This window comes from Oryctolagus cuniculus, chromosome 1 (genome assembly GCF_964237555.1).
Source record: "Oryctolagus cuniculus chromosome 1, mOryCun1.1, whole genome shotgun sequence".
NCBI classification, from domain to species: Eukaryota; Metazoa; Chordata; class Mammalia; order Lagomorpha; family Leporidae; genus Oryctolagus; species Oryctolagus cuniculus.
This window is the reverse complement of record NC_091432.1, coordinates 196,537,140-196,557,266: the sequence shown is the minus strand read 5'-3', so window position 1 is coordinate 196,557,266 and position 20,127 is coordinate 196,537,140. Positions and strand designations below refer to the sequence as shown.

The 20,127-nt window shown below is 50.9% G+C and overlaps 1 protein-coding gene across 2 annotated transcripts in view; it reads left to right on the top strand.

Moving 5' to 3' along the window:
* Positions 1–20,127, top strand: part of B4GALT1 (beta-1,4-galactosyltransferase 1) — a 52,351-nt gene that overhangs the window by 7,634 nt on the left and 24,590 nt on the right. The window contains exon 1 of one of the 2 annotated variants that reach the window (XM_008248551.4): positions 16,962–17,439. The exons of the other annotated variant lie outside the window; for it this stretch is intronic. Coding sequence (XP_008246773.4) covers positions 17,145–17,439 — 295 coding nt within the window. The 5' untranslated portion in view covers positions 16,962–17,144. Of the gene's footprint in view, positions 1–16,961; positions 17,440–20,127 lie in introns of those variants that run through there. 2 annotated transcript variants of the gene reach the window in all.

Here is a 20,127-nt window from a genome sequence, read left to right as displayed (position 1 = left end):
TGCAAGGCAGGGGATGAACGGAGACAAGTTGCTCATTCTGCAGACTGAACCATGACGACCGTAAGGTGTGGCACGAGAGAGGAAGCCTGCGCAATCTAAAGGGCACTGGGTGGGGGGTGGTGCAGGGTGCCAAAGCATGGTCTGGGCCAGAACCGGAGTGGAAATGAAGAGCCCTGCCCCTCCCCATCCGTCCGCATGTTGGAACGGACTCGCTCGATAGGAAGGGCAGGGCCTGTTGCTCGCAGGAGCCTGTGAGTGCCTCTAGCTGCTGACATACTGCGAGAACACTCTCGCTGAAGTCCCAGCTGTTCCATGTGGTTCCCAGCAGAGAGGAGAGCAAATGGAGGCAGAGCGAGCAAAAGGTGCTGAAAGAGAGAGGGGGTGCTTCCGCTGGAACTGTACTAGGCACCGGAAGGCCAAGGGTGGCTGGACAGCGGGAGCCAGTGGGACAGGAAGAGAGCTATGGGGGCGGCGGGGGGGGGGACTTCATGAGCTGCAGAGGGTAGGGGCCAGCTCTGAAGGCCAGGAGAGTGAGGATGCCGGGTTCCGTTCCTCATTCATTAGTGACATTCTGGGCAAGTGTTGGCTGCTTTGGTCTGAGTCGCCCTCCTGAAATGCGAGTGGGCAGGGCCCGTTGGTTTTCAGTGTCTTTGCGTCTCTACCTCCAAGATTCTAGTTTGGTGAGGAGAGTGGGGAGCAGGGTCCTGGTTCCATCTGTAAAGTACAAGGCCTCTCAACTTCCTTGTGAAGCTGAATACCTTCTACCCATTTCAGAGGTCTTGTAGAAAGGCTTCTGCTAAGTTTTGTCATCTTGGTCTAGGTGAGCATGAATAATTTTTTAAATTTATTTTTTATAAAAGATTTATTTATTTATTTGAAAGGCAGAGCTACAGAGAGAGAGAGGGAGAGACAGAAGTAGATTGGTCTTCCATGTGCCAGTTCACTCCCCAAATGGCTGCAATAGCCAGGGCTGGGTTAGGGTGAAGCCAGGAACCTGGAACTCCATCCTGGTCTCCCACGTGGGTGGCAGGCGTTCAAGCACTTAGGCCATCCTTCACGGCTTTCCCAGACGCGTTAGCAGGGAGCTGGATCAGAAGTGGAATAGCCAGTGCTTAACCTGCTGGGCCACAGCGCCAGCCCTGGGGATAAAGATTATAACAGGTGAATGGCTCTTGGAAGTGGCACAAGAAATGTGTCTGTCACTCGACTGGCTGTGTGACAAAGTCGCTGTCATCTTCGCCTCAGCGTTCTCAGCTCAAGATGGAGATAATAATAATGCCATGTACCTGGCAGATATTGTAAAGCTTAGGTAGTAGTGCTGCAAGGGCTTAAAGGATCTGAGCAGAGCGTTCTGGGTGTCTGTTAGATGATTGGTAGTGGTCATAATGCCCTCGTCTCCCCGTGTCCCGCAGAATGCGCTCTATGATGCTCTGCCGAAGCCTGAAACTGGCAAACCCTGAGTCCTATACCTGTTGAGTGTGCATCCCTGAGCTGAAGTTCAGCTTATAAATTAGGCATCGTGGGAGGTTAACGGGAACCATTAATAGAGTGATTGTAAGAATATACTGTAATGCAATTTATTTAAAACTCGTGGATTGTGTATTTCTGGGATTTTTCCCTTTAATGTTTGCAGCCCTGGCCTGAGAGCGGGTAACTCAAACCTCAGAGTGAAGCTGTGGATAAAAGGGCCTACTGTAGTTCTTCATTGTGACAACTTCGGCTTTTGCTTTGTAGGATTTCTTCCTGTTTAAGTTGAAAATACAATGTTACCACATTAAATGTTTACAGAAATCTCTGCCCACCACTGTAGCAAGCTGTGCTCCTGCCACTGTAGCCAAACTCGCTGTGACTTTCCAAATGCACACGTATTTACTGTGGCAGCTTTAGAGTCAAACCCTTCTTGGTGAATTATTTTGCCCAGCATTATCTTTACAGTTTTCCTGATTGTCTTGTTGCTGCTGTCTCGGGGCCTTGTAGCTAATCCCTTAGCATCCCCCGCCCCAGGTTTCACTGCTGTCGATAATCTTGAGATGAACAATTCTGCGACATACATAGCTGTTAGCTTCCATTGGACTGCTGTTTCCTTGGGATAAATTCCTGGAGAGGACTTTGGAGGCCAGAGGATGGCCATCCTGACACCACCAGTTCACATGACCGCACTGCTTTCCAGGAAGCTTGGAATCACTCACAGGCTCCGAATTGGACATTCTTGGTTGTTAAAGAATCCAGATTCCGAGGGAGAGTGGAATCTGTGTGGAGCCTCACGTGTATACTTCCAGTGTGTGTGTGAGGGGGAGTTCCCTGTGCAGGGGCTGTGTGGCTCCCTGGGTATGTGGCTGGCTTTTCCTGTTAAATGATTGCCTCTGACAGTTCCTGCTAAGGTTACTCAGTGTCAGGGAAGGAGCCTTATTATTGTTCTTTAATACCCTACTGCTTTTGCCTGGTTGATTTACATGAAATATGACCTTTCTTTCCTTCTTCCCTTTATATGTGGATCCAGTCCCGCAGAACAGGGACAAACCCTGAGGTTAAAGACCTGATTTAAAACTTTGTGGGTTGGTTGCTGTAAGCAGCGTGGGTAGCCATCTATAGGAGCCACGTGAGGGTCCATCAATGGGCAAGGCTGAGTGCCTGTTCATTTCACCCATGTGCGGGAACTCCTATCTGGAAACTCTGGTTTATGGGAGCCAGAAACAAGGCCCAGCCAAAGAAAGGCTTTTGAATTATATTCGTGCAAAGTGAGTTGGTCCAATAGCCCGAAGCTGGCAATTGTGGAGAGCCAGCTGTGTCCCTGTAGCCACCTCCTGAGCACATTGTTTTGTAGACTAACAGGAGCCTGCTGAATTGTCTAAATGAGAGAATGACTTCAGAGCTAGTGATTTCAGCGACCAAAAGTTTACAGATCAGCAGGCAGGGCTGCATTCCCCTTGTGACAGCCTCTTCATGTGTCAGCTGCCGAATTCACTGCAGTTTGCTCGCCACTGACTGCACTGGGCACTCTGGGTCCATTGAATTGGGGCAGAGCGGCTGCACAGCAGCAGAACAAGTTGTGTGAAATGGGGAAAGTGATTTCTTACCTCAAGAGGTAGACAAAAGGATTGAACAAGATGAGTTCAATGATATCGTAGCTTTCCGTCAATGCCTAACCCCTGGGCATAGAGGCATGCACTCAGTACTGTAAGCTGCAAGGTCAAGTTTTTTTCCAGATGGGGTGTTTTCATTTGCCTTGGGGCAGAGTCAAGAGAGGAAGCAGGCAGAGGTGTGAGGCAGTGACCACGGCTTGGGGACAGTGTATAGCCCAGAGCAGTGTCTAATGGAGACTGGTAGCCTGACCTGGGCAGAACTCCCCTGAGGCCACCCGTAGAAGCTGTCTATCCTGAATCTGTAGCACTGGGAACTTGGAGCTTGTGTTGCCATGTGTCAGGCAGGCCAGGACTTTGTGGGTGTCCAGGCTTCCCTTAGCCAGGAGGACGTTGTCAGTGTTTTGGGGAGCCAGGATTGAGTCTCGCTGGAGAAATCCATCCCCACTTGAACTTTAAGCCCTTCCAGCAATTCTAGTCTCTAAGCAGGATATCAAGTCAGGGGCTGAGCCGATAAAAGCTGATCCGTGTGGAAACCCAGTTGATAGGAGCTGCTGAAAATGCAGTGTTCCAAGCTCCAGCAAAGCCACACCAACCAGCCTCACAGCAGATGGGGCCGAGTCGGCACTTAGAACATGCCCAGCCCCAGAGAAAGACTTCATGTGCGCCACTTTCATGAACTCTCCTAGCAGCTCTTTTTCTGGCCTGATTGCCCTGGCCACCCCCTCAGTACAACATGGACTGAATGTGGTAAGAGAGGACATCCTGTCTCCTTCCTTAGGGGAGAGCATTCAGCCTCTCACTGTTAACAACGCTGTTAGCAGTGGGTTTTCACAGATGGCCGTTGTCAGCTGAAGAAGTCCCCGTCTATCCCTGGTTTGTTGAGTGTTTATCCTGAGAAGGCGATGGATTTTGTCAAGTGCTGTCTTGTATCTGTTGGGGTGATCATGTGAGAGGTTTTTTTTTTCCCATTTGTTCTATTGATAGAGTTGTACTATATACAGATTCTATCTACAGATTCTGAGATGTTTTAAGTTGGTCCTGTATACTCACAGTGCATAATCCTTTTTATGTGTTGCTGGATTTAGTTGGCTACTTTTTTGTTGAGTTTTATTCATAAGGGATTGGTCTGTAGTTTTCCCTCCTTTTGTGATATCTTTATCTGGTTTTGGTGTTAGGGTAGTACTGCCTGAAAGAATGAATAGAGACATGTTCCTTCATTCTCCATTTTTTGGGAAGACTTTGTGGTGGATTTGTATTAGTTCTTTAAATACCTGGTAGAGTTCACCAGTGAAACCATCTGGGCCTGACCCTTTCTTTGTGGGGACCTGTCACTTGCTTTTTAACTTTATTTTTGGCCATATGGAAATTGTGACTTTTTCTGAATTTAAATCTTTGTTTTCCTTTATGACTTCAGTTGTTTCCATTCTTCAGGAAGGTCTTTACCATCCCACGATTGTAACTTTTTTTCCTCTGTGTTTTCTTCTATGGGGGTTCTTTAATGCTTCAGTGCTTGGCCTTGACGGTGAAAGATGAACAGAGTCACTATTCAACCCTCATATGTGGCAAGCAGCTTTATAGCACACTGTAGGAACATGTGGAGATAGCAGGCTTCTTCCAGACCTGTCACTGATGCTCGTGACTTGGAGGAGGGATATGAAATGTTTGCCACCATATTGCTAGAGTGGTAATAATCTGTCAGCTTTGAAGTTCTCAGGAGTCGAGGAACAAGGCAAAGGAACGTTTATTGAACACATATTAGTGTTCAGCGGGTGATAAGTATGTGTATGTGTTATCTCACTACTTGAAAGGAAGACATAATTATCCCCACTCCTTGGAGGAGGAAATTGGAACTGGCTGCATTTGAAGTGGCCCTGATACCAGGGAGGTGTTTCCAGGAGCGCACAGCTGCCTGGCTGTCCAGATGGCCCAAGAGGGCAGTTGGCTCCCTGCAGCCTCAGGTCTGGTTCTAGATGGAGAAAGAAGGCTATGCCACTTGTAATCAGCATTGCAGGTCTAGAAATTACATCAGGGCTCCAGAGCGGATCGGGGGAGTCGCTGACTCAGTAATCGAATTCCCAAGGAAACTGGTGAGTCAGAGCCAGAGCGGGGAAGGGTGTCTCCCTGATGTCAGATGATGAGTTGTGGCTGATGAGTCTGGCTCCAGCGCCACAGACCTGCCTCAGGGCCCCTTCTTCCTCCACTGCCGGGAAGGACACGGCCAGCGCCATCCTCCCTCCCTTCCTTATTTGTTTCTCGCCTTCCCAACCAGCAGTCAAACTTGTTTTGTCTTTGTGACAGTGTCATCCAAATGGAATCATACAGTATGGATACATGTGTTTTTAGCATATTCTGGCATTTTATAGCTCAGTTGTTTGGTATTTTATACCTTATTTTGATTCTCTCTTTTTTTAAAAGATTTATTTATTTGAAAGTCAGAGTTTACACACAGAGAGAAGAAGAGGCAGAGAGAGAGAGAGAGAGACGGAGAGAGAGAGGTCTTCCATTCACTGGTTCACTCCTCAGTTGGCCGCAATGGCCGGAGCTGTGCCCATCCAAAGCCAGATGCCTGGAGCAGCTTCTTGGTCTCCCATGCGGGTGCAGGGGCCCAAGGACTTGGGCCATCTTCTGCTGCTTTCCCAGGCCACAGCAGAGAGCTGGATCAGAAGTGGAGCAGCTGGGACTCGAACTGGTGCCCACATGGGATGCCGGCACTGCAGGCAGCGGCTTTCCCTGCTACGTCACAGAGCCGGCCCCAATTCTCATTTTTTATTTAGTTCTTTTTTTAAAAATTTGATGTAAATTCAAGCTTATAGAAAAGTTTTTAGGCCAATACAAAGAATTTCTGGGTATCTTCTGTATCCCGAAATGTTGACATTTTACTGTATTTGCTTTTTCATTTCTCTCTGAATATGTGTATATCATATATAGATAAATGAATGTTGAACCATATCCTTTCATCCCTCAATTCAGCATATATTTCCTAAAAATAACAATATTTTAGGGGCAGGCATTTGACCTGGTAGTTAACATCCCAGTTGGGACACCTGTGGCCTGCCTTGGAATGCATGGATTTGATCCCTGGTTTTGGCTCCTGATTCCAGCTTCCTTCTGATGTAGACCCTGGGGTGGGGGTGGGGGTGAGGGGGAAGAGGATTGTCCTAGCTGTGAACCAGCAGGTGGGAGCGCCCCCAATCTGTTCCCAAATAAATAGATAAAAATTCAAAGAAAAAGTTTTTTTTGTTTGTTTTTGTTTTTTTTAAATAACCATAGTATAATTACCAGTCAGGAAATGACGTTGAAACATGTCTAATCTCATCTACAGGTCTTGTAAAGATTTTGTTCGTTGTCCCAATGTCCTTTGTAGTAGAAGATTGAAGACCAGGAGTTACAGAGTTGTCAGTGTCTCTTGATGCTTCCTAACCTGGCACAGTTCCTGGGTGCGTCTGGGAGTTTCCTGACAGTTACACTGCTGAGGAGCCCAAGGCAGATATTTTGTGGAAAGTCCCTCAGTTTGGGTCTCATGCTCCCTGTTGAGGTCCAACCTGTACACTTAGGATGGGAGTACCACTGCAATGGTGCTGAGTTAATCTCAGCACATTCTGGAAATACTTGCTGTCAATTTGTTACTTATTGTGAACTTCAATCATTTCATTAGTGGTGTATACAGTTATTGCATTATTAAGTTACCTTTTTGCCACTTAAGAAAAAGCATTTATTTATTTGAAAGGCAGAGTTACAGTGAGAAAGAGATGGAGAGACAGAGACGGAGAGATCTTCCTTCTGCTAGTTCACTCCCCAAATGGCTACAGTGGGCAAGCTGGGCCAGGCCAAAGCCACAAGATTCATCCAGGTCGCCTGTGTGGGTTCAGGGGCCCTAGAACTTGGGCCGTCCTCCACTGCTTTCCCAGATGTCTTAGCAGGGAGCAGCTGAGACACAAACTGGCACCCATATGGGATGCTACATTGCAGGTGGCAGCTTAACTTGCTATACCATGACACTGGCCCCTGTTTTGCCGTTTTTAATTAAACGTATCTTATGGGTATATACTTTGAGATTATGTTATTCCTCAAACTTTCCTCTGTTAGTTTTTTTTTTATTTTTTATTTATTTATTTATTTATTTATTTTGACAGGCAGAGTTAGACAGTGAGAGAGAGAGACAGAGAGAAAGGTCTTCCTTTTTCCATTGGTTCACCCCCAAAGTGGCCGCTACTGCTGGCGTGTTGCAGCCGGCGTGCTACGCTGATCCAAAGCTAGGAGCCAGGTGATTCCTCCTGGTCTCCCATGCGGGTGCAGGGCCCAAGGACTTGGGCCATCCTCCACTGCACTCCCGGGCCACAGCAGAGAGCTGGCCTGGAAGAGGGGCAACCGGGACAGAGTCCGGTGCCCCAACCGGGACTAGAACCCGGGGTGCCGGCACCGCAGGCAGAGGATTAGCCTAGTGAGCCGTGGCGCCAGCCCATCTGTTAGTTTTTTAGCATCTATCAATGATTCTTGTCTCAATCATTCAATATGGTAGTTGGTGATTTTTTTTTAAGATTTTTATTTATTTGAAAGGTAGCGTTACAGATAGTGAGAGGGAGAGACAGAGGGCTCGTGTGCTGGTTCTGCCAGAGAATACTCTGAGATGTTTATCCATCCAGGTTTTTCTCTCTCCCTGCCATAATGAGAGAATCCTAGACTGCTTCCAACACTGCTTTCCACAAACACTGCCGTAAGGAACATTCTTGTGCTGTCGTGTATGAGTGAGAGTGTGTGTGTGAGTGAGTGTGAGTGTGTGTGTGTGTGTGTGTTTGTTGCTTTGGGAGTGCCAGATACTAAGTAGCTCCAGAGTGGCCGCCCCAGTTTACATTTCCCTCAGCAGAGCATGACAGTTTCTGTCTTGCCGCAGATACTTGGCTTCGTATTTCTTGCCAAAATAATGACTGTGCTGGGATAGCTCTTTTTGTTTTAACTCACTTCTCCCTGATGGCTCATGAGCACGAGCCTTTCTGCATGGGCTTTGTGGCCTTCGGGATCCCTCTTTGGTAAGTCACGTCGCTGTAGCAAACCTTAGCCTGTCTGTTTCCCCCCACTGGAGCGCTTAGATTTTTCTTGATGAGATGCAGGAATTCCTTATACATCCTGCATGTTAATCTCTTGCTGGTCTCAGATATTGCCAGTATCTTTTCTGCATCTGTTACTTCTCTGACCACTTTGTGCTGTGTTTGTTTGATCAGAAGACTCTTGCTCCTGTGTCTTGGGTAGCTCTCACTAGCAGCCTTCCTTTGACATAACTACGTGGTGGGCGTCCTTTGTTCCCCCATGGCTTAGGCACACCTGCTGTCCTTAGTGGACAGTCTTTTTTTTTTTTTTTTAATTTTTCAAGATTTATTTAAACAATAAATAAATAAAGGCAGAATTACAGAGAGAAGGAGAGACAGAGAGAGAGGTCTTTTCTCTGCTGGTTCACTCCCTAAATGGCCGCAATGGCTGGAGCTGGGCTAGTCTGAAGCCAGGAGACAGGAGTTTCATCCAGATCTCCCATGCTAGTGCAGAGGTCCAAGCAATTGGGCCATCTTTCACTGCTTTCCCAGGCCATTAGCAAGGAGCTGGCTCAGAAGTGGAACAGCTGGGATTTGAACCAGCGTCCATGTGGGATGCTGACACTGCAGGTGGAGGTGTAACCTACTATGCCACAGCGCCAGCTGCAGTGGACAGTCTTGATGACACCTTAGCCTACATTGAGCTTTCTCTGTTAGGAATGACTTGTGGCTGCAAGTAGTATTCATACAGCTACTCAGCAAACATCTTGTAGGCCAGCTGTGAGTTAGATACTGTGATGTCAACAACATATGGCTTCTCAGAGGTGGGACAGTGATTTGAACCCTGCACTGTGACTTAGGTCTGTCAGATGTTCACATGTCTTCTAACAAATGGCCTAAGCAGGTGCGGAGCAAAGCATCCTCAGCATCCTGGCGTGGGGGTGGGGTCAAGGTGAGTGTAGCTCTGGAGTTCTCTGGAGGGATGTCCTGGGCTTTCTGTTGGTGTCAGACTCCAGGCTGAAGAGGGCCTAAAGAAGGCAGGGGGATGCCCCATGCTGGAGAGAGAGAGAGAGAGGGAGAGAGAGAGAGGTCTTCTATCCGCTGGTTCACTTCCCAAATGGCCGCAATGGCTGGAGCTGGACCAATCCAAAGCCAGGAGCCAGGAGCTTCTTCCAAGTCTTCCACACAGGTACTGGGGTCCAAGGGCTTGTGCCATCTTCTACTGCTTTCCCAGGCCATAGCAGAGGCTGGATCAGAAGTGGAGCAGCTGGAACTTGAACCAGCACCCATATGGGATGCCGGCGCTGCTGGCGGCAGCTTTACCTGCTACGCCACAGTGCCAACCCTGTTTTTTTTTTTAAGGTTTATTTATGTATTTGAAAGTCAGAGTTACACAGAGAGGAGAGGCAGAGAGAGAAAGAGAGAAAGAGAGAGAGAGGGGTCTTCCATCTGATGGTTCCCTCCCCAACTGTCCACCACAGCTGGAGCTGCACCGATCCAAAGCCAGGAGCCAGGAACTTCTTCTGGGTCTTCCACGTGGGTGCAGGGGCCCAAGGAGTTGGGCCATCTTCTACTGCTTTCCCAGGCCATAGCAGAGAGTTGGGATCAGAAGTGGAGCAGCTGTGTCTCGAAGTGGCACCCATATGGGATGCTGGCGCTTCAGGCCAGGGCGTTAACCCACTGTGCCACAGCACCGTCCCCCCCCTCCTTTTCTTAAAGGTTTATTTATTTGAAAGGCAGAATTACAGGGTGGGGGGATGGGGAGGCAGGAAGGATCTTCCAACTGCTGCTTCATTCCCCAAATGGCCACAGTGGCCAGGGCTGTGCCAGCTGAAGCCAGGAGCTTCATCTGTGTCTCCCAAGTAGGTGTGGGGGCTCAAGCACTGGGGCTGTCTTCTGCTTTCCTAGGTGCATTAGCAGGTAGCAGGGAGCTGGATCAGAAGTGGAGCAGACTGGACTCAAACCAGTGCCCATATGGGTGCTGGCCTCACAGGCAACTGCTTAACCTGCTGTGCCACAATGCCGGCTCTGGTATATCTCGTTTTATTGCACTTTGCAGATACTGTGTTTTCTATAGATTAAAGGTTTTGGCAGCCAAGGTAGAGTAAATCTGTTGGCACCATTTTCCCAACAGCTCAGATGATTGTTAGCATTTTCTAACAAGTATTTTTTAATTAGGAGATGTACTTGTTTTTAGACATCGTGCTATTCCATTCTTAATAGACAATACTTTTATATGTGCTGTAAAACCAAAAAAAGTTTATATGACTCCCTTTATTGCGGTACTGGCTTTATTGCAGCAGTCTGGAACTCGGCCCGCAGAGCTCCTATGTCCAAGGCACGCGTGTGCCGTCCTTGTCCTCTGCGAAGCTCAGCCCAGCCCTGCCGTCTGGAAGTGCTCTAGCTTTCAGAGGCGAGAGATGCCGCAGCGTCTTCCTGGGGCTCATGTGGGGTTTCCAGGCACGTTGGCCTCCCCAGCCTTCTCCTGGTAGTGAGAGCTGTGAGCAAGCGCAGTTTCTACAAATCCCAGCTGAGGGAGTGAGAAGGCGGCGTCTGCCTTTGGATCAGGACCAAACAAAGCAGGAATTCCTCCTGGGTCTCTACCCTGCCCCCCCCCCCCAGGCCAAGCGCCGAGGAGAGCGGGGTCGTGGGGCTTTAAAAGCTCGTGACTCCCAGGCGCTGTGTCTTGACCCCAGGACCTTGCTGCTCTGTGGCTTCCCCAGCGGTGAAGCCGTCTGCTTGGGTTAGCCCAGGACACGAGGGAAGTGTCGCGTCCCCAGTCCCAGGGGTTTCCCAGAGGTGTTCCCACGGCTTCTCCTTGCTTCTGCTGCCCCACTGAATTTGGCCGAAGCCAGAGGTGTGTATGGGGTGCACAGACGTTGGAGGAAGGTTTAGATCAGAGATGTCAAACAGCATTCACTTTTCCACTGCCTCAATCAGTTGATGGCTTCCTGGAGCCCGAGACTGGGAAGGGTTCCGAGACAGACTCGCGCTGGCACAGCGCAGGGACAGCAGAGGCCTGGTGTGCTGCAGCTCACTCTCCCCTGTGCCGGTGCGTGCAGGGACATCAGAACCCTGCGGGGTTGTTCAGGGAAAGGTAAGGACAGATTTTTTGCCAATCCAACATCTCTGGCCTTCATTTTCCTTCATGTAAAACATATTGCTTTCTTTAATTTTTTTTTTCTATTTTTGTTTATCTGAAAGAGAAGTGCGTGCACACACACAGAGACAGAGAGAAATCTTCCATTTGCTGGTTTACTCCCCACAATAAGCCATGTCTCCCATGTGGGTGGCTGGGACCCAAGCACTTTGAAGTGTCACCTCCTACCTCCCAGGGTGCACATTAGCAGGAAGCTGGAATCAGCTGGGGCTCGAACCCAGGCATTTCAATATGGGATGTTGGTGACCTGAATGGCATCTCTTTCTCTATATGGGTGCCCGCATCCCATATAGGCACTGGTTTGAGTCCTGGCTGCTCCACTTCCAATTCAGCTCTCTGCTGCAGCCTGGAAAAACAGTAGAAGATGGTCCCAAGTCCTTGGGCACCTGCACCTGTGTGGGAGACCTGGAAGAAGCTCTTGGCTCCTGACTTCAGATCAGCTCAGCTGCAGCTGTTGCAGTCATTTGGGGAGTGAACCAGTGGATGGAAGACCTCTCTATCTGTCTCTCCCTCTCTGTGTAACTCTGCCTTTCAAATAAATAAATAAATAAATCTTTAAAAATAAAGAGACCTTGCCTCAGGTTTATTTGTACAAACAGCACAGAAGGTCACTAGCCCCAAGCAGAGAGCAGCTAGCAGTCACATTATTTCTTGTCCTTGCATTGATTGACAGAGACTGTTACCATAGAGCCTTTGTGGAGGCCTGAGCTGGAACTAGATCTGCAGCTGCAAGTGCAGCCTGGGCTTAGGCCTTGATTTGAGGCCTAGCCTTGGTCCTTGGCCAGGATAGCCTAAGACCCTTGGCAGTGCTGGCCCAAGAGTGCTTCCCAAGCATGGAGTGGGCCATGTAGGCAAACTGATCAAGCTTGCAGCCGACACCCTTTGGGGCTTTAACTTCCTTGGGCTTGACAAGGGCCTTGATAGCCTCAGCATGCACACTCATAGCCTTGGCCTTGTTGGCCTACTACGTCGTCTTCAGGCCCTTCTTGTGCATCTTGGCAAATCTTGTGTTCCTCTACCCCATTGAGAGATTTATATCTTTGTGATCAGGGTTTCTTGAGACCATTTCTGTGCTATTTTTGTGAGTGGTTGTGTGTGGTGTGGTTCTTGGACTTGGCCATGTCTACACCATATCCCATGGTTCCCGAAGCCCTAAGGCGTATCTTATCTGCTGCACTCAGTGCCTACCCCAGAAACATGATTCTCAAGGCTGCTGTGGCCCTGGTGTGCTGGGATTCTTTCGGGTCTGGTGTGAAGTGGATCCTGCCCCTTTGAGGTAGCGGAGTTTTGCTTTGTTGGCTATAGGCTTGGTTCCTTTAGTGTTGGCATCCTGGGCTGAGCGCCACCCCAGGCTTCCCTGCTGTTCTCACCACCCCCGGCAGACATGCACTTTGGAGTTACTCTCTCAAGTTACCCTCTTAGGAGTTTGGCTAAGAAGATGCTGTTGGCTGTGGCAACCTGAGACTTAGCCAAGGAAACAGTATTTGCATTAGGAGGTTAGGCCATCTGTTGTTACAAAGTCTCAAATTACAGACCCAGACTAGCCTGGAGGAAAGTTTTTCTAACATTGAAGGTGGAGGGAGGTCCCTTGTCCTCCTGGATCCGGTGCTATGCCGGAAAAAACAGACACCTTTGGAGCCCAGGTGTTCATTATGTATATTTGCCCTCATGTTCATTGTAGGTGTTTAGTTAGAATAAGAATCTTAGGTTCTAAGGCATCAAGGGCAAGATGGTGCTCTACTCTGTTTGCTATTTGAAAGCCACAGTGACGAGTTGGGGTGGGGGGTAGATGGGAAGAGAGAAAGAAAGATATCTTGTATCTACTGGTTCACTCCCCAAATGGCTGCAATAGCCAGGACTGGGCCAGGCTGGAACCAGGAACCAGGAACTCCATTCTGGTCTCCGTATGGGTAACAGGGGCCCAAGTACTTACACAATGTTCTATTGTTTTCCCAGGTGTATTAGCAGGAAACTGGACTGGAAGCAGAGCAGTTGGGACTTGAACCAGTGCTCCAATATGGGATGGTGGTGTCTCAAACAGCTAGGCCGACCCCTAGCTCAGCTTCTTAACTTAGTTGAACAAGTGCTGTGTTCACTGGTTCTGCTTTGCCAGGAACTGTCCCAAGTGTGGAAAGGAATTAAGGAACACTTGTCTGCAGAGATGGTTAATGGAGGAAGCAGGTGCATGGGGTGTGAAAGGTGTCAAAAACATTCTGAACTGGCCCTGTGGACCTTGAGGGATGTTTTGAAAAGTTAAACAGGTTCTGTTATGTGATCAAAATTGTCAGAGAGGTGGGGCCGTTGTGGGGCGGCAGGTTAACCTGTTGCTAGGGTTGCCTAATCCCATATTGGAGTGCTGGTTCCTATCTTTGCTACTCTGTTTCCAATCCAGGTTCCTGCAAATGCCTCCTGGGAAGCAATAAATGATGACTCAAGTTAACTTGAATTCCTGCCACCCAGGTGGGAGACCCGGATGGAGTTCTAGATTTCTAGCTTCAGCCTGGCCAAGCAGTGACTGTTGAGTGAAACAGTAGATGGAGGGCCGGCGCTGCAGCTCACTAGGCTAATCCTCCGCCTTGCGGCGCCGGCACACCGGGTTCTAGTCCCAGTCGGGGCGCCGGATTCTGTCCTGGTTGCCCCTCTTCCAGGCCAGCTCTCTGCTGTGGCCAGGGAGTGCAGTGGAGGATGGCCCAGGTGCTTGGGCCCTGCACCCCATGGGAGACCAGGATAAGTACCTGGCTCCTGCCATTGGATCAGCGCGGTGCGCCAGCCGCGGCAGCCATTGGAGGGTGAACCAACGGCAAAGGTAGACCTTTCTCTCTGTCTCTCTCTCACTGTCCACTCTGCCTGTCAAAAAAAAAAAAAAAAGTAGATGGAAATCATCTGTCTTGCTCTTGCTGTCGTGCTGTCTCTCCTTTGTCTGTGTTGCTCTGCTTTTCAAAAAAAAAAAAATTTTGTCCTATAAAGTGATTGTCGTACACCATAATCCCAGGATGTACATTGTTTAACTTGGAACCTCAGACTTAAAGAGCTTTGCAGGGGTGAGAGGGAGGTGATGGTTAATGAGTAAACCTCTGGAGCTCTCAAAATAGAGTCTGGGCTCTTGCTTTACAGTTCCCTGAGAGTGCTTGTTAAGATGCAGATTCCTGGGCCCCGGCCCAGGCTGACCAAGTCGTTCCATCTGTTGTGTAGGACCCCGGAATCTGCAGCTTCACACGTGCCCCCAGATGTCTCTCCTTGCTCTGCACAGCTTGAGAGCTGCTGCAAAAGATGGAATACTCGCCAGCACTTTGAAAGCAAGCTCCAGTGCTTGGCCACGAAAGGTCAGGTTGGGCTTTAACGAGGGAGAGAGAGCAAGGCGTAGGAGATGGCAGTTCCACCCGAGGTGTGAGGTTGCTGGGGAGGCCACTTTTCACGTAGTTTGGAAGACTGCAGAGTGGGGCAGCTCCTGCCCAGGACAGGGCCTGCCGTGGACACAGATGGAGGAGCAGTTGGCCTCCGAGGCCCCTTGGTCCAGCTCCCCACTTGGCCACCTGGGCTCTCCTCTGTGGCCCTCCTCTAGCAGACGCCTTTGGTTTTCAAGCAAATGTGCATACTTTGTTTTTCTCTCTGTCCCCCAAGTGCAGGGTTACTGAGACCACAGATGTGTTCTGTTTCCTGTTGAAAAAGCACTTCTTCCCCCAGGGTCTAGCAGTGTCTCGGATGGTGCGTTGACAGCAGCAGCGGTGGGGTGGGCGCGGGGTTCTGTATGTGTGTGTGGCGTGCTCGAGACAGATCCTGTTAGCATTTGTGATCAATCTGTTTTTGTGACAAATCCTCTTGCTCAGTCACGTGGCCATGTTTTGAAACACTGATTTTGGAAGATCTGTATTGGGAAGGGGACTGGGTTATGTCTGAAGATATTGATTGCTCAGTTTTAAAGATATGCCCTAAGCCATGAAGGAAAACACCATGGACATCTGACGTAAGAAATAAATCATTCCCGGTACCTTTGAGTTGGGTTTTACAACTCTGTGAGAAATGGTTGACCTGGGAGCTGCGAGTCCCTTCTGGTGGTTTCTAGCCCGCGATTTCCCATCAGCTGTTCTTGTAGATTTATGGAAAGCCTTGTTGCTTGCTCCCATGGCGGAGAAGCAGGAGGGACAGTGGTGCGCTGCTCAGCCGGCTGAGACTTTTGGTGTACTCAGATTTGTGGCAGCCAAGCGGGCTTGGTGACAAAGGAACACGACTGGATGGTGAGCTCTCTGGAGAGCTTTCCCTGACTCTCTCCCCCAGCCCCTGGGGCCGATTCCCCTTCATTCATGCCAGTTCGGCTTGTTGTCACCACAGTTGCACTTGCCACCCGTTGACATCAGAAACATACCAAGTAGGCACGTGTTTCAATAGTTGTGATGCCGTGAGTATGTCTAGGAAGTGGGTGAAGACTGCAAGCCAACCTCGGGTGGTCAGGGAAGGCTTCACGAGGGAGGTGACGTCTGAGCTGAAGCCGGGCACTGTTAGATTTGGTGATGTTGAAGTCTTTGGACACCGGCAGAGCCTGTCGTCCTTCCCACAGGACAGGGGAAAAGGTGCTCCTCGTTGCTCATGTTAGGGCCCACAGCGGGCACTGGGACTCCCCGGGACCACTGCGAGCAAACCTTCCCCGAGCCCAGGAATTTGATGACAGCTCCTGATTCAGCCTCCCAGTGCTATCTGGCCTTCGGAGAATTGGATACCGAGGGAAAAGGGCCACCCACGTTTACTTACTGTAGAGAGGAGATGTGCAGTGGACTCAGACCTGACACCTGGCCCAGGAGACGTTCCAGCCTCCCGGTGTTCAGAACCATAAAGTTCTGGGTCTGCATAATTCCATGCATTCTCAGATCCTTCCCAAACATTGGGCTTTTCTTGCCTAGGAAATTTTCAAGAGTAATTTTTGGGAGCCTGACCCATGGCTGCCAGGGGATTCTTGGAAAAAATAAAAAAATAAAATCCAGCACGGAAATTCACCACTATCATTTCATGAGAGAAAAGAGATTTTAACATTTACAGACTAAGAAGGAACAGGTGTTTAGCCTCGCAGTTAGGATGTCCATGTCCCATATTGTAGTACCTGGGTTCAGTTCCTGATTGTAACCCTTGATTTCCAGCTTTTCGCTAATGCAGACCACGGGAGACAGCAGTGATGGCTCAAGTAATTGGGGCTCTGCCACCCCTGTGGGAGACCCGGATTCAGTTCCTAGCCCAGTTGTGGGCATTTGGGGACTGACCCAGAACATGGGAATGCGTGCTGTCTGTCCCTGTATCTCAAATAAATAAAATTGTTTGGACGAAGAATAACGAGCACTTACGCTTGAGAACAGCGCATTCCTATACACTGATGCTGTTTAGCTTGATGAGAAACCACCTACATGGTCTTCACGTTTATTGTTTTTTCCCAGGCTGGTAAAACATTGTCACAGTCCAGCCTCAGGCCAAGCACAAGAGTCTTAGACCTAACCGGGAGGAAAGCAGTTCCAACCTGTTTTGCTGAGTCTGGAGGATTGAACTAGTGATCTTGCCAGCATGAAAGCAAGTCTGGGCTGGGGCCCGCGTAGATTAGCAGGCTTTTGATGGAGGGGCGCGCGCGCGTGTGTGTGTGTATTTGGGTTTGCCATGCCGGGCAGGGGAGCTGTGGAATTTGAGTTGAGCTCACACATTGAAGTTATTGAGCGACTTATACGCAAGGCCGTGACCTGGACTCCCAGCCGAGAGGCCCACGTGGCGGGGCTTGAGCCGGGGGAGCCGAGGACAGCTCACATCTGCTCATCTGCTTACGTAACCCCATGTCCCAGCTCCCAGAGCCAGGAAAACACACAAGCCGGCCCAGCAGGGCCGAGGAGTGTGGTAGCACACGCCATGCGCCGCACAGCAAGGGCATCTTGGCCTGGCCTGTGGACTGTTAGGAAGTCCTCGGCCCTCTGCCGCCTCTGGCAGCCTCTCCCCATGGCCCTGGGCACTGGCTCCGAGAGCTGGCGGCAGGCTGCCCGACTGTCAGTGGGGCTGGCTGTTGCTCTCCTGGAGTCCGAGCTCTCTGGGTCTTCTCAGCGCCAGCTGTGGGGCAGAGGATTGTCTGTACCATGTGGCAGGAAGGTGCTGGGCCCTTGGGGAGGCCTCGGGCTGGCACTGGACCCAGGAAGGCATTCGGCTCCAGGTGAGGGGCTGCTGTGTGCTGTTCTGTCTCAGAGATGAGAGCTGCAGGAGTCCCAGGCTTGTGAAGGGTCCAGAGAGAAACGGGGAAGGAATTGCCAGATTGGGCAAGGCAGGCGGAACTGGAGGTCAGGGTGCTCTCAGCGTGTCCAAGCACACGGGGCTGTGGTGAGAGGGAGCAGAGGTGGGAACGGGAGAGAGAGAGAAGGCCACGCTCTGCACGGAGCCCTTGGAGGAGCAAGTCCCTGGGCCAGCCTTGACCGGGGCGACTGCACGGAGGTTCTGCCACATGCTTGGCTGGGAGCTCCTGGAAGGTAGGAACCGTCTCGTCCATTCCTCCTCCTCCATCTCAACCCACCCCTCCTTGGCTGGCACTCAGCTTGGCACAAGATAGGTACCTGGGAGGTGCTGATTGAAACAAGTGGAAAGTGGGCTTGACACCTATCACAGGGAGGGCTTGCAGTAGACACCTCTTCCAGAGTGAAGACTGTGTTGTCCTGGATAGGTCCCCATGGATCATGGATGGTCAGCGTGCTGTGCGTGTGAGTACGTGACTGCATGTGTGTGAGTGTGTGGGGTGTGAGAGACAGAGGGAGAGTTGGGGTGGAGTAAGGGACGGGAACTAGAAGAGGGACCACCTAGGTGTCCTCCCATACTGATTGGACAGCAGTGCCGGTTGCTTAGGGAACCCCGGAGGAGGTAGGTGGTTATGAATGGCATTGAATCAGAGTTCATTTGGGTTGAGTTTAAGGTGCCCATGGCATGGAAGGGGCCAGGTCCTATTGCCTGGGTGTGTGTGTGGGGGGGGGAGGGGTGAGAGAGAGATGTCAGATAGAGGCAGAGGCTTGAGAACTGTCCTGTGCTCAAACCAAAGGCCTGGATGAGAGAAGCAGGGGTCCTGGGAGAGAGGCTGAGAAAGCGTGGGTGATGAGGGAGGGGAAAGAGGGAGAGTGTATGGTGACCAGGGCTGCTTTCCACCTCTGCCACCAGGGCATCCAGTTCTTCCTGTCTCCTTGGTCAGCCAGGGCTCTCTGCAGGACAGGGAAGATGAGAGCAGGATTTTCAGAAGATCTCGGTTTGGGTCTCTGCTCTGCTTCTGGTTGGCCCAGTCTACATCAGGGCTTTCGGAGAGCTTGGTGATCATCCAGTGTGATCTCTGCAGTTTAGAGACAGGAGACCAGTATCCTCCAAGGAATGGCCTTGCGCAGATGGCATCCAACAAGCCATTGGTGGTGGATCTGGTCCAGGGCCCAGGCCACCCTGTTCTCTGCCCCAGGGCCCCTGGAGGGGCACTGCTGGCACACCCTCCAGCCTGCAGGTGTCTGGTCAGGCCACGTGTGCGCTCTGCCTTCTGGGTGGTTTCAGAAGGTGTGAGCAAGCTGCCGAGGTGGCAGCCCAGATGCTTCTTGGGTTCCCGAAAATGGGGTTATGTTTAGAAGTATCTTCAAAACCGAAGGTGGGGTGGGTGGCGTGTGGGCACTGCAGATATCACAAGGCTTCTGAAGTGGGAGTTCGGTGACAGATCTTCCTGTGTTTACTGTGCAGTGGGTCCCAGGGCTCTGTCCTGCCAGGGTTGGGGAGCTGATCAGCCCCAGCCTAGACTTTGCGGGTTAGGGTGTGCGTGGTGGGAAGCCCTGAGGACTCTGCTTATGGGGGAGCGGGGCCCAGAACCATCTGACTCCTTGTTAATCATCAACCCGGGGCCTCCCCAAAATCTGAGTTGGACTAGGTGGGGGGGGCAGGGCGGATGGCTGAACTTGTTTATCTGTAGAAATTGCCCCAGGCGATTCTGATGAGGGGGTTGGGGACACTGATCCTGGGTGACCCCTGACTCTATCCTGGTGCCCAATGCCTGCTCACCTCACATGGGGCCAGCTGGAGCTGGGACCGCAAGCAGTTTGGCGAGTGCGAAGGTTTGCCCACTAGAACGAGGGAAGGGTCCCTGTGGCAAAGGGAACCGGGTAGCCATGGGCGTGATTTATAGGGATGGGGAGGGAGACGGAGCTGAGACCAGAGGCCTTTTCACCTCAGAGTGCCTGGCGGCTTTTAGCAGGCAAGTGCTGTGATCAGAGCTGCGTCTTGGGGGAAAAGGGCCTGTGGGGAGGAGCTTCTCCCCCAGCCCCACCGCCGCCCCCAGGGCAGCCTCTTCTCAGGAGGGTGAGTGACTGAGGCCTCCATGCTGTCCCCTCTCCCCGCTCTGCCCTAGATGCCCAGATCCTCTACTTTGTTCCGCTCAGTTGCTCCTTTGCTTCTCAGGTGACCGTTCCCCAAGCAGGTTTCCTGGCAGAGCGGTTCTGAGGTCCAGGAAGTTTGGGCAGTGGTGGGTTAAATGAGGTGAGGGGTTCTTTCGATTGCACAACCTCGCAGCCCTGACGCACTTTCCAGAAGCAGGCTCCAGCAGGAGCGTTCCCTCCCTTGTTTGACCACAGGCTGTTTTTCCATGCAGCATCTTGCTGGGTCTGATATTTCCTGGAACCCATTTTGAGGAAGTCTGAAGGTCAGAGAATACGGGCAGCTGGGTTCCAGCTTGGCCCTGGGTCTGATACTCCGTGCGTACCTGGATGCAGCAAGCGTGTGTGCCGTGGGCCCGCACCTGGAGCTCAGCGCTGCTTCTCCCTTCTACTCTCACCTGCCGCTGCTCCAGAATCAGCCGCCTGTATCTCATCAGGTTTTCATCTGAGCCAAGAGCTGT